Below are 12,021 nucleotides of genomic sequence, written 5' to 3'. Positions count from 1 at the left end.
TTCGGCATCACATATCCTAAAGCAGAAGCTAGGAAAGGCTAAATTTAGCAAGGGAGATATGTCAAAAGCCAAGGCAGGCTGAAAACTAGGCCTTTTGCACCAGTTAGCTAAACTGGAAAATGCAAAGGAATGCAAAAGAAAAGTGCTTGAAGGAAATTAAAAATGCTACTTCGGTGAGTATGCAAATGATAAGGAAGTGAACCGGGTTCCTGGTGGTCTTTGGTTGGAGGTTACTGCCATACATAAAATGGGATTACTATCTTCAAAGTATAGAGGACAGTATGCATCAACAAGAGGGAGATTCATGTACCGGTGGAAAAAAAGTGGGCAAAGAGAGAAAAAAAATAGAAGAAATACAAACAAATGGCTTCAGAAATGTTGACAAAACGGTTTTACCCCAAATGCATGGAATGCTGCTGCTGATTCAGCTGGTGGGATCATCATTTCAAATCTGGGTCCAGCTTCTCTTGCTGTCCCTTTCCACGAAGCCCCCACACTATAAGCCTGGGGAGCCCCGTGTGTGGGGAAGTTTATCCTCCACCGCCAACGTGCGGGAGCCGAGGCTGGGCCTCCGCGGCAGCGGCCCCTCCCCCAGGTGGGACACCCGCCCGCGGTCGCCGGGGTCCTCCGAGGGTGCCGTGCGCACCGCAGGCCGGCTCCGCCCAGAGGGAGGCCGTTCTAGCCCGCCGCCTACTCGGTGGTAGGCCCGCGGCCGCCACGCCCCCTGCCGCCGCCATGTTGGGGGCGCGCGGCGGCCATGGCTGCGAGCGGCCGGAGCGCGGTGGGGGCCGCGCCAGCCTCGCCGGGCACCTGCTGGAGGTGCGGCCCGGGCTGTACCTGGGCGGGGCGGCGGCCGTGGCGGAGCCGGGCCTCCTGAGGGAGGCGGGCATCACGGCCGTGCTGGCGGTGGACTCGGAGGAGCCCGACCTCACGGCGGGGGCTGGGACCGAGGGTCTGCGGCGCCTCTTCGTGCGCGCGCTGGACGAGCCCGAGACCGACCTGCTCAGCCACCTGGACCGCTGCGCGGCCTTCATCGGCCGGGCCCGCGCCGAGGGCCGCGCCGTGCTGGTGCACTGGTGAGAGCCCGCGGGGTGGGGGGCAGCCCGGGCTCCGGAACCTCCTCTCCCGCCCGCGCCCGCCGTGCGAGCGAGCGCCCTGCCTTCGTGACTCAGACTCGTTTCCCTTGGCTCATTCTGCGGCCCGCGCCGTCCCCGTCCCGTCCCCGTCCCGTCCCCCTCTTCCCCCCTCCCCCCGTCCCGTCCCCTCCTCCCCCCTTCCCCGGTCCCGTCCCCCTACTCGTCCCGTCTCCCGTCCCGTCCACCCCCGCGTCCCGTACCCCTCGTCCCATCCCCCTCCTCCCCCCCGTCGTCCCCTTTCTCCCCCTCCCCATCCTCCCCTCCCCCGCCCCGTCCCCCTCTTCCCCCCTCCCCCCGTACCCCCTCGTCCCGTCCCCCGTCCGTTTCCCCGCCCCGTTCCCCGTCCCCCCCCCGTCCTCCCCTCGTCCTGTCCCCCCGTCCCGTCCACTCCCGCGTCCCATTCCCCCCCGTCCCCTCCCCCTCCTCCCCCGTCCCCATCCTCCCCCGTCCCCATCCTCTCCGTCCCCTTCCTCCCCCTTCCCCCTCCTCCCGTCTGGTCCCCCTCCCCCGTCCCCCCTCCTCCCCGGTTCGTCCCAGTCCCCCCTGTCCCCTCCTCCCCCAGCCGGTCCCCCAAGCCTGAGTTGCTTTTTTTTTTTTAATTTCCTTTTTTTAAGATTTTATTTATTCGTGAGAGACACAGAGAGAGAGACACACACAGAGAGGCAGAGACACAGGCAGAGGGAGAAGCAGGCTCCATGCAGGGAGCCGGGTGCGGGACTGGATCCCGGGACTCCAGGATCAGGCCCTGGGCTGAAGGCAGACGCTCGACCGCGGAGCCACCCGGGCTGCCCGCCGGAGTTGTTTTTAAGGGGGGCGGCGGGGCTGATAGTCGGCAAAGTCCCTGCAGCTAAACAGATTCAGAGGTCTTCAGGAGAAGCCAGACACCTCCCCAGATGATGGTAATGCAGACTGCCTCGCAAGTCGTGGACTAAGACATGAACAAAGACAAGGTTATTCAAACTTCACCAGAAAAGCAGATTGTGTGTGTTTGGGCCAGAGGGTGGTTGATGATGAGAAATGGGGAGAGAGAAATCCGTTAGGAGGTACAGGAGCCCTAAGCGTGCAGGGGGGGTGGGGGCGGGGAATGATGGAGTAGGTTGTAGCAATGCCAAGAGGAGAATCTTCATATGTGTTTGGGAATTCTTAGTAGTCCCTCTGCGGTTGGATTGGAGCCGGTGACTAGTTTATGAAGTCAGGGCTTTTACTGCGTGCCTGCACTTGTTCTAAATATTTATGTAAAGGACCTAAGGAAGTAGTGAAGTGGAAAGAAGCCTGGGACCAAATCTTCAGGACCCTTAATGCCAAGAACACAGGAGCTTGGATTTTTTTTCAAAGCCATTAGAGAAGTTTTTAGAATTAGTGTAGTTATTTCTGAAAAGGTAATACAGGGGCGCCTGGGTGGCTGGGTCAGTTGAGCATCTGCCTTTGGCTCAGGTGGTGTTCCCGGGGTCCTGGGATAGAGCCCACCATCAGGCTCCCGGCATGGAGCCTGCTTCTCCCTCTCCCTCTGCCTGCTGCTCTCCCTGCTTATGCCCATGCTATCTCTCTCTCTCTCAAAGTCTTAAAAGGTGAATACATCCACATGGTTCAATATTTAAAAAGAATGAGAAATTAGAGAAATAAAGGAAAACTTCTTTTGTATATTGGTGGTATTTCAGAGGCAAAGTCTTTATTTGGGTAGAAGAAGCAGACTTGAGGTGGACCTGAGCTTCACCATTGGTAGGGAGTGGGGCTTTTTTATTTTTTCAATTGCTGCTATTTTATTTTAAAGGTTTCTTTTTCAGTCATGCAGGAGTTAGTCGAAGTGTGGCTGTAGTGACTGCTTTTATGATGAAGACTGACCAGCTTACCTTTGAAAAGGCCTATGAAAGTCTCCAGACCATCAAACCAGAGGCTAAGTGAGTTGTTATAAAAATAATTCTGTTTTTGTGATGTGATTTTATTCATTTAAGAAAACTTAACTTTGTTTGTCCTTATAGGATGAATGAGGGATTTGAGTGGCAACTGAAATTATACCAAGCAATGGGATATGAAGTAGATACTTCTAGTGCAATTTATAAGCAATATCGTTTACAGAAGGTTACAGAAAAGTATCCAGGTGAGTAATAATTGCTAGTACTTATTGGGTCCTTTTAGATGCCCTTTAGTCTGACACTAAAAGCTTCAGGTACATTATCTCACTTTTCCAGTAATCCCTTGGTACAGGTACTGTTATTTCCTTCTGAAAATAACTTGTTCAAGGTCACATGATTTGTAAGTGGTGGGCAGGGATTCGAACTCAGGCAGTCTGTGCTCAGAACCCAAGGGCTTCTTCACTATGCTCTCTGACTTCACCCTGATTCCTTAACATTGGAGATTTTTTTTTTTTAATTTCTGAGGTTAGCACTTCTTGACTCAATGTGACATTAGTTGAATTTTTTTTTTTTAAAGACTTTATTTATTCATAGAGACACACAGAGAGAGAGGGGGAGGCAGAGACACAGGCAGAGGGAGAAACAGGCACCATGCAGAGAGCCTGACATGGGACTCCATCCAGGGTCTCCAGGATCACACCCCGGGCTGCAGGCAGCGCTAAACCGCTGCGCCACCAGGGCTGCCCATATTAGTCGAATTTTGTCTGAAAATGCCAAGTTGATCTCAACAGATAGATACATTTTAATTGTTCCATGTAGAATTACAGAACTTACCTCAAGAACTCTTTGCTGTGGACCCAACCACCATTTCACAGGGATTAAAAGATGGCATTCTCTACAAATGTAGAAAGTGCAGGTAAAATATTTTCTATCCTCTGGATTTTATCCTGTCTCAGTAGCTGAAATGTACTGAAAGTTTCATTTTCTTAAGATCTATAGGAAGAATTTGTTAATTGAGTAATATAGAAATTTTAAATTCAATATTGCTTTTATTTTATTATTTTATTTTTCTCTTATTATTTTTAAAGATTTTATTTTTTTATTGTTTAAAAGACTGTTTATTTATGAAAGACACAGAGAGAGGCAGAGACACAGGTAGAGGGAGAAGCAGGCTCCAGGCAGGAAGCCTGATGTAGAACTCAATCCTGGGACTCTGGGATCATGCCATGAGCCAGAAGCAGACGCTCAACTGCTGAGCCACCCAGGCGCCCCCAAAACTGCTTTTAAAAAGAATATAAACAGGGGCTCCCTGGGTGGCTCAGCGGTTTAGCACCTGCCTTTGGCGCAGGGTGTGATCCTGGAGTCCCGGGATCGAGTCCCACGTCGGGCTCCCAGCATGGAGCTTGCTTCTCCCTCCTCCTGTGTCTCTGCCTCTCTCTCTCTCTCTCTCTCTCTATCATTCATAAATAAATAAATAAATCTTTAAAAAAATATAAACTCTTTAAGAGTGAAAGTAAATCAGGTTACTTGTAGAGGTTATTGAAAATTAAAGTAGCATAATCTATTTATTTTGCTAAGAAATACTGCACATTGCATCTATTTTTTTCATCCTTTTGGAAAGTCATTAATGTTTTTGTTTGGGGGTTGCAGGCGATCTTTATTTCGAAGTTCTAGCATTTTGGATCATAATGAAGGAAGTGGTCCCATAGCCTTTGCCCACAAGAGAGTGACACCATCTTTCACACTCACCACAGGGAGTCAGGCTCAATGTACATCATATTTCATTGAACCTGTGCAGTGGATGGAATCTGCTTTGTTGGGTGTGATGGATGGACAGGTAAGAACACATTTTATTTTCTGCAGTTTCATTATATTATCTCTATTTTTTCTTCTTTCTTATACTCTAAACCATATTTTAACTGGTGTTTCACTCCATAATAACTGCTTTCTTTATGGAGATTATATCTTTCTAGTGTAGATAAGAATCTGTCAAATAAATAAATAAATTAGGTATGTACAACCTATCTAAAGTAGTGAACCACTTCTGCTTGAGAGCTGTTGGTCTAAGTTAATTCCTTTTAAGGCTATTTATGTTTTTTCAAGTAGAAGACTAATGTAAGCTGATTCGAATATATTTAACAAAACTCAAACTTGGTAACAAGTAGGGCAAATCAAGGATTTTAAAATTATATTTAAAGTTTCTTTCTTGTCTTCCCTTTCTTTTTAAATTTTGGGTCCATGCAATTCTCTTTTTCCCTGACTTACAGTTCTGTATGTTTGCTAAGAGATTCATTTTCATTTCCTGTTAACTCTTAAGAATGCAACTCATGGGGTGCCTGGGTGGCTCCGATGGTTGAAGATCTGCCTTCGGCTCAGGTCATGATCTCCAGGTCCTGGGATTGAATCCCATGTCAGGCTTCCTGCTCAATGGGGAGTCTGCTTCTGCCTCTGCCTCTCCACCTGCTTGTTCTGTCTCTGTCTCTCTCTCTCATGAATTAAAAAACCGTTTAAAAAAAATGCAGCTCATATGAGCATCCTGGGATGGCCACATTTCTCCTTTAGGTTTACTTAACGTTAACTTAAAGATATTCTTAATCTAATATAATTAGTCTTAATGATTGTAAAGGTTTTTATGGTTTGTATAAAAGTTTGTGTAATGAAAATTTTGTGAAATTCACTATATTTTACTTGAAGAATACAATAACTTTATAAAATAGGTAGAATAGATACAGTCATATTTTATATGTAAGGAAACTTAGTTTATGTTAGTGTCTTGCTTAGAAAGAGGCACCTTCTATTCAAACACACGTTTTCAAAGGATTCTGCTTATTGAGGTAACTAAAATTCACTTACTATACAATTTACCCATTTAAAGTATACAGTTCTGTGGTTTTTAGTATATTCATAGAATTTTTGCAACATCATTATTTTCATCATTCCCCAAATAAAGGCTGTATCCGTTAGTAGTCACTTCCCGTTCTTGGTGGTATCGTTTGCAGCCAGTAAGGTTCTTAATTTTGAAGTCCACTTGACCTGTTTTCTCTTTATTTTTCTTCCTTCTCTTTCTTTCTTTGGTTCTTAATTTTGAAGTCCACTTGACCTGTTGTTTTCTCTTTCTTTTTCTTCCTTCTCTTTCTTTCTTTTCTTTCTTGGCTTGTGCTTTTGGCTTGCTGCTCTTATTTAACCTGGAAAACACGTAAGGTAAAGGCATTTTTTGGAAGATTCTACATCACATTTGTGCATACTTCTCTGTATGCTTATTTGAATTTTCCAATAGACCTAAAAGTGGAATCCCTGCAGTGGAGTATGTACATCTTAAATATTGCTAAAATTTCTACCCTGACAATAAAAATGCTTATACAAATTGGCTTTTCACTAACATTGAATACATATACCCATTTTCCCATACCCTTGACATAATAGATATTATAAAGCTGGTAAAGTTTTGTCAATATAGGAAATGATAAAAAATGTTCATCTTAAAATGTTATAATAATTTGGATTTCCATGACTAAGACTGAGGACCAATATTGTTACATGCTTATCAGCTATTTATAGCTTCTTTTTCTGTAAATTTTCTTTACATCCTTGGTCCATTTTTCTGTGGATTTTGCTGTGTTTTTTTAATTGATTTATAGAAACTATATAGTCTAGATATTAATGATTCCTCTAATATATTACAGATATTTTCTCCAATCTTTTGCTTATCTGAGCTTTGTGGTATATTTCGTCATATTAAAATTTAAGATACTTCTGTAATCAAACTTGGTTTCTGAGTTTTATGTCCAGAAGTTTAAATTACTTAAGATTAAAATAAAAATCCCTGGGGCCCCTGGGTGGCTCAGTTGGTTAGGCATCTGCCTTTGGCTTAGGTCATGATTCCAGGGCGCTGGGATTGAGCCCCACATCGGGCTCCTTGTTCCAGGAGGAGCCTGTTTCTCCCTCTCCTTTTGCCTGTTGCTCTCCCTGCTTCTGTGCGTGCTCTCGCGCGCTCTCTGTCAAAGGAAAGAAAGAAAAATATATTTTTATATATAAGATATATATATATCTCTTAAAAGAGGAAATCCCTGTTTCATGTCATGCACAAAATAATGAGCTAAACTTAAAAAAATACTTTCAAATATAATAGCATAAATTATAATCGATGTGTTCAGTATTTTTTTAATCTATTTTACAGGAGCATCTGTTTTTTTTAAGATTTTATTTATTAGAGAGAGAGAATGAGCAGGGGGGTGGGGGGCAGTCTCTCCTGAGCAGGGAGCGGGACCCAGGGCTCAATGCCAGGACCCTGGGATCATGACCTGAGGAGAAGGCAGCTGCTTCACCTGCTTCACTAACTGAGCCATCCAGGTTCCCCTGTTTGTTTTCAAATAGCCAGGAATCTGAGGCCTAACTTACACATGGTCAGTATCAGTATTGACATTGACATGAGACTCCTAACACGCTTTCCTACTCTTTAGCCATGAAGATGGAGTTTGAAATATTTAAACTGCAGACTGATGTAAAAGGCAACACATGCTACATCCTGAAATCTTATGTTTCATGTATCTCAAACTTTACCTTTCTCCCTACATGCTGGGATTAATCTAGTCCTTCTCCAAACTCCCAGGATACAACATGCTTCTTAGACAATTATCATAGTCCCGCATCATTATGGTAAATTGCCATTTCATTTTATCTTGTGATCATAAACTCCTTGAAGGTAGGAGCCGTGTCTTGCCTGGTTGTTGTTTGGTTTTGTTTCTTTTTATTTTTTTAGAGAGGGAAAGAGGAAGAGGAGGGGGAGGGGCAGAGGGAGGCAAGATGCAGACTCATCACTGAGTAGGGAGCTGAATAGGGAATCCCAGGCGGGGCTCAATCTCTTGACCCTGAGATCATGACCAGAGCCTAAATCAAGAGTCAGATGCTTAACCAACTGTGCCTTACCTATTTTTATAGCCTATATTGCCAGTGATAATTATTTGTTTTATATAAAAGTGAGTGAATGAAATAACACAATTGTTTTATTTCAGCTTCTTTGCCCCAAATGCAATGCCAAGTTGGGTTCTTTCAATTGGTATGGTGAACAGTGCTCATGTGGACGGTGGATAACACCTGCTTTCCAAATACATAAGAATAGAGTGGATGAAATGAAGATGCTGCCAGTTTTGGGATCACAAACAAGAAAAATATGAACTTGTGACATTTTTGATAGCTTGGAATGCAACTTGCTGATACTTGCTTCCATTGCTTATTGTCATTACTGGCAGTTTGTCTAGTTTATAGGCAGTCAATATTTCATTTGATGTGACATGGAAACTGCTTTGTTATCTGTTAATCTCTTACACTATTTAAGTAGAATACTTTTATGGAAACCAAGAATTCTAATCATGTAAATTATATTTTATTTGATATTAAAATTTTCTATGACCCATATTCTTTCTTTGTTTCATATATTTTCAAGAGTTCTGATTTTTGGAATGTTATGTGATATTAAGGTCTGGATAGACAAAATTCTATATAAAAATTGGGAATTATCATGTTTAAAAAGATTTTCTTTTATTTCTATAAATGTAAAGCAGATCTGTTTGGACATATTTTGAAATTTTTTATCTTTTAAGGGATGCTAGCAAATCTACATATGTCTGGATTTTCCTTGGAAATGTAGAAGGAAAGGCCATTAGTAAAACATTGACTAAAATATGCTTTTCCTATTAATGTTTAGGAATCCCATTTATCTAAATTTATAGAAAAGTTTGTTTTCAGGCATCCCGGGTGGCTTTAGCACCGCCTTCAGCCCAGAGCCTGATCCTGGAGACCCAGGATGGAGTCCCACATTGGGCTCCCTGCATGGAGCCTGCTTCTTCCTCTGCCTGTGTCTCTGCCTCTCTCTCTCTGTGTTTCTCCTGAATAAATAAATAAATATTAAGAAAAAAAGAAAAAGAAAAGTGTGTTTAAGATGGCTTTTGAAGTAATCTACTTAAAGAAATGTGTTAATGTTAGCCTGATAGGTTTAAGTATTGGAAAAGGTACTATGTCCAGATTAGCTTTTTGACAGGATTTCTGGAAACTGGAATTGTTTTACTCGTTACTAATAATTGGAATGGACCTAATTAGACATTTGAACATTTACATGAAATCAGAATTAGCTAATAAAGAGAAATCTAGTACATATTAAGACATTTTGCATATTCATGTGTATGTCTATATATATGTATATAAACACCAAAATGGGAGCAGTTTTAAATGGGAAAAAGTGAAAATGAACCTTTTTAAAAAAATACCTAGTTTAATTTTATTATTTTTTAAAATTTAATCTTTTTACAGAGAGAGCGCTTGCACACTTGGGAAAGGGAGAGAGAATCTTAAGCAGGCTCTGATCATTCTGGTTCTGCCTGTCTCCAGCTTCCTGGAAGGCCTTTTGAAAGCTGAAAGTCCGTTTTCTCCATGAAATGGGATTAATATATGTTCTGCTGTTGTGCTCTCCTGATGAAGTTGTTTTAAAAGCCATTTGCATAATCCTTTATTCCTTGTATCAAATGGAGATAATGATAGTATCCAATATGGGTGGTTGTGGGGATTTTTGTGATACAGTGCAGGTATAGAACCTAATGCAGTGCCTAGCTTAGCATTCAACACTGTTCTTTAAAATGGCTGCAATTTATTGAGGATTTTCCATGTGCTAGTCCCTATGCTAAACATTTAATGTGTATTTAATTTAATCCTCCCAACAAACCTATGAAATCGATCCGATTCCCATTTTACAGGTGAAATTGAGGCTCAAAACGATTAAGTCACCCCATCAAAGTTATATTGCTACCAAATGGTTGAACCTAGATTAGAATCAAGATTTGGTTTATTCCAAAATCTGAACTTTTAATCTAATGTTTGAGTTCACTGTTTAAGATGATATAGATGTCATACTGAAAATGTTAGATTGTAAAATAGAATAGTACTGATGAAATGCAATTTTTCTTCTATAATTTTTTTTCTTTTTTAAGATTTCCTTCATTCATTCATGAGAGACGCAGAGAATGAGAGAGGCAGAGACACAGACAGAGGGAGAAGCGGGCTCCATGCAGGGAGCCCGATGTGGGACTTGATCCCAGGTTTCCAGGATCACACCCTGGACTGAAGGCGGCGCCAAACCACTGAGCCACCAGGGCTGCCCTGAAATGCAATTTTTAAACAGTTTTTAAATTTCCTGGTCAGATACCCAGCAACATTTGCAGAATTCTGATGGATGCAAATTGAAGCCCACACAGTATTTTTCTTAGTATCTGAAAGTTACAAATCAGGCTACCAAACTATTAAAAAAAAAAGTGTTATTCTTTTAGCTTGACAAATATACCTTCATAAAGACCTGGAAGGCAAGGTTTGAGTTTAAAATTCTCTTTATGGATTTTCATGACAACATGGCAATGCAGGGAAGAGTTGGCCCCTTTCCCCAGCCCTGGGTTGTTCATATGCTTAGTCCATATGAATATGTGAACTCCCCACCTCGTATTTCTAAGCTTAGTCTACACTCCTGGCATACAGCATTGGCACAGTTCACCTTTAGGAAGTCAGAGGCCTGAGCAAGCTTTAGAAGCAGGCATGGAGCTATTTGGGCAGGAGAAGCATGTCTAGAAGGAGGCATTTTCTGGTTGGGCATATCACCTTGGCACCATGGATTCTGCCAGAGACACTGCCAGAGTCCTCTGAAGTGTGGATCTAGGGAAAGACCCTGTCAGAGTAGCATCCTCTGAAGTGTGGATCTAGGCAAGGGCCTCCTTTATGTCTCTAGACAAAACTTAATATTGTTTCTCTTCCAAGGGTATAAGTTGAAAGCAAATGAATAAAAGGTTTAAGAATATTCAACATTTTATTTTTTTTTAAAGCATAGTAATGAGGAAGGAGTATATAACCAGAGTGTGTATAAAAACTATAACCACAGCAGATTTCTTTTTTAAGTTATTATTTAGGTTATTTATTTATGAGAGACCCAGAGAGAGGCAGAGACATAGGCAAAGGGAGAAGCAGGCTCCCTGCAGGGAGCTCGACGTGGGACTTGATCCCAGGACCCAGGGATCATGCCCTGAGCCAAAGGCAGATGCTCAACCACTGAGCCACTCTGGTGCCCCAACCACAGCGAATTCCTTGATAAAAAATGAAATTTTCCTTGGATTAAAAAACTACAGGAAAAAAATCAATAGTCAAACTTTTAAAAACTTTAATATTAAAGTTGGGAACAAGTTAAAAACGTATACTTGTGCATCACCTACAGTGTGGTACTAGAGGTCCTTGCTATTGCAATAAAATAAGGGGGAAAAAGTTTAAGACTTAGAAAAAAAAATCATAATTCTTGACATCTCTAAAAGTGGGATATTTAGAAATCATGTGCCTCCTGGTATGATACAAGGAAGTACCTAAGAAGCATTCCTGTAAAAATAAATGAAACAAAACCCATTTAATCAAGTTTACATTTAACTGGCAGTTTACAGGAACAAGTCACCATGAAGATACAAACAGCAGAATCACAATGTGGGAAATTTTGCAGGACAAATGACAGATTCTTTAACAAATGTCATGGAGTGACAAGTGGAAGAAGGGGCTGTCCCATGAAGCAAATGCAACCTGATCCTGATTTGAGCAAATCAACTATAGAAAGGCGAGAGAAAATTGAATGTGGAATGGGTATTAGATGATATTACGGAATTATTTTTGGTGGGTATCATAATGATATTGTATTTTTTTTTTAATTTGAAAAAAGCTTTGTCAGAATACATATTAAAGTATTTATATAGATGAAGTAACATATCTGGGATTTGCTTTAAAACACTCCAGGGGATGGGGCACCTGGGTGACTCGGTTTAAGTGTTCAAGTTTTGATTTCAGCTCAGGTCATGATCTCTGAGGGTCATGGGATCAAGCCCTGCATCAGGTTCCATGCTGGGTGCAGAGTCTGAGATTCTCTCTCCCTCTCCCTCTACTCCTCCCCCTGCTTATGCTAAATAAATAAATAAGTAAAATCTTAAAAATTAAAAACAACACTCCAGGGGATAAAACAAAAC

The 12,021-nt window shown here is 42.3% G+C and overlaps 1 protein-coding gene across 3 annotated transcripts; it reads left to right on the top strand.

Moving 5' to 3' along the window:
• Positions 1–719: 719 nt before the first annotated feature.
• On the top strand, positions 720–11,759 carry DUSP12 (dual specificity phosphatase 12). Of its 3 annotated transcripts, none has more exons than XM_072759656.1 (6): positions 720–1,076; positions 2,921–3,034; positions 3,116–3,234; positions 3,809–3,905; positions 4,640–4,826; positions 9,296–11,759. In XM_072759656.1, the coding sequence occupies exons 1-6, from the start codon at positions 736–738 to the stop codon at positions 9,335–9,337; spliced, it is 900 nt and encodes a 299-aa protein (XP_072615757.1). In that variant the 5' UTR covers positions 720–735; the 3' UTR covers positions 9,338–11,759. The 3 variants fall into 3 exon arrangements, with proteins under 3 accessions (XP_072615757.1, XP_025847028.2, XP_072615758.1); XM_025991243.2 differs by lacking the exon at positions 9,296–11,759 and adding an exon at positions 8,002–8,404; XM_072759657.1 differs by lacking the exons at positions 3,809–3,905; positions 9,296–11,759 and adding an exon at positions 8,002–8,404 and having other exon boundaries at positions 4,744–4,826.
• The last annotated feature ends 262 nt before the right edge of the window (positions 11,760–12,021 follow it).

The sequence above is a fragment of the Vulpes vulpes genome, chromosome 5 (genome assembly GCF_048418805.1).
Source record: "Vulpes vulpes isolate BD-2025 chromosome 5, VulVul3, whole genome shotgun sequence".
NCBI classification, from domain to species: domain Eukaryota; kingdom Metazoa; phylum Chordata; class Mammalia; order Carnivora; family Canidae; genus Vulpes; species Vulpes vulpes.
This window is presented reverse-complemented; position numbering and strand designations above follow the sequence as displayed.

Bases quoted from the DNA above. Each gene is read 5' to 3' on its own strand.
- DUSP12 (XM_025991243.2), top strand. From the start codon at position 736: ATGTTGGGGGCGCGCGGCGGCCATGGCTGCGAGCGGCCGGAGCGCGGT. The intron at 3,035-3,115 runs GTGAGTTGTTAT...TTGTCCTTATAG, and splicing joins ACCATCAAACCAGAGGCTAA to GATGAATGAGGGATTTGAGT. The intron at 4,827-8,001 runs GTAAGAACACAT...GTTTTATTTCAG, and splicing joins TGGGTGTGATGGATGGACAG to CTTCTTTGCCCCAAATGCAA.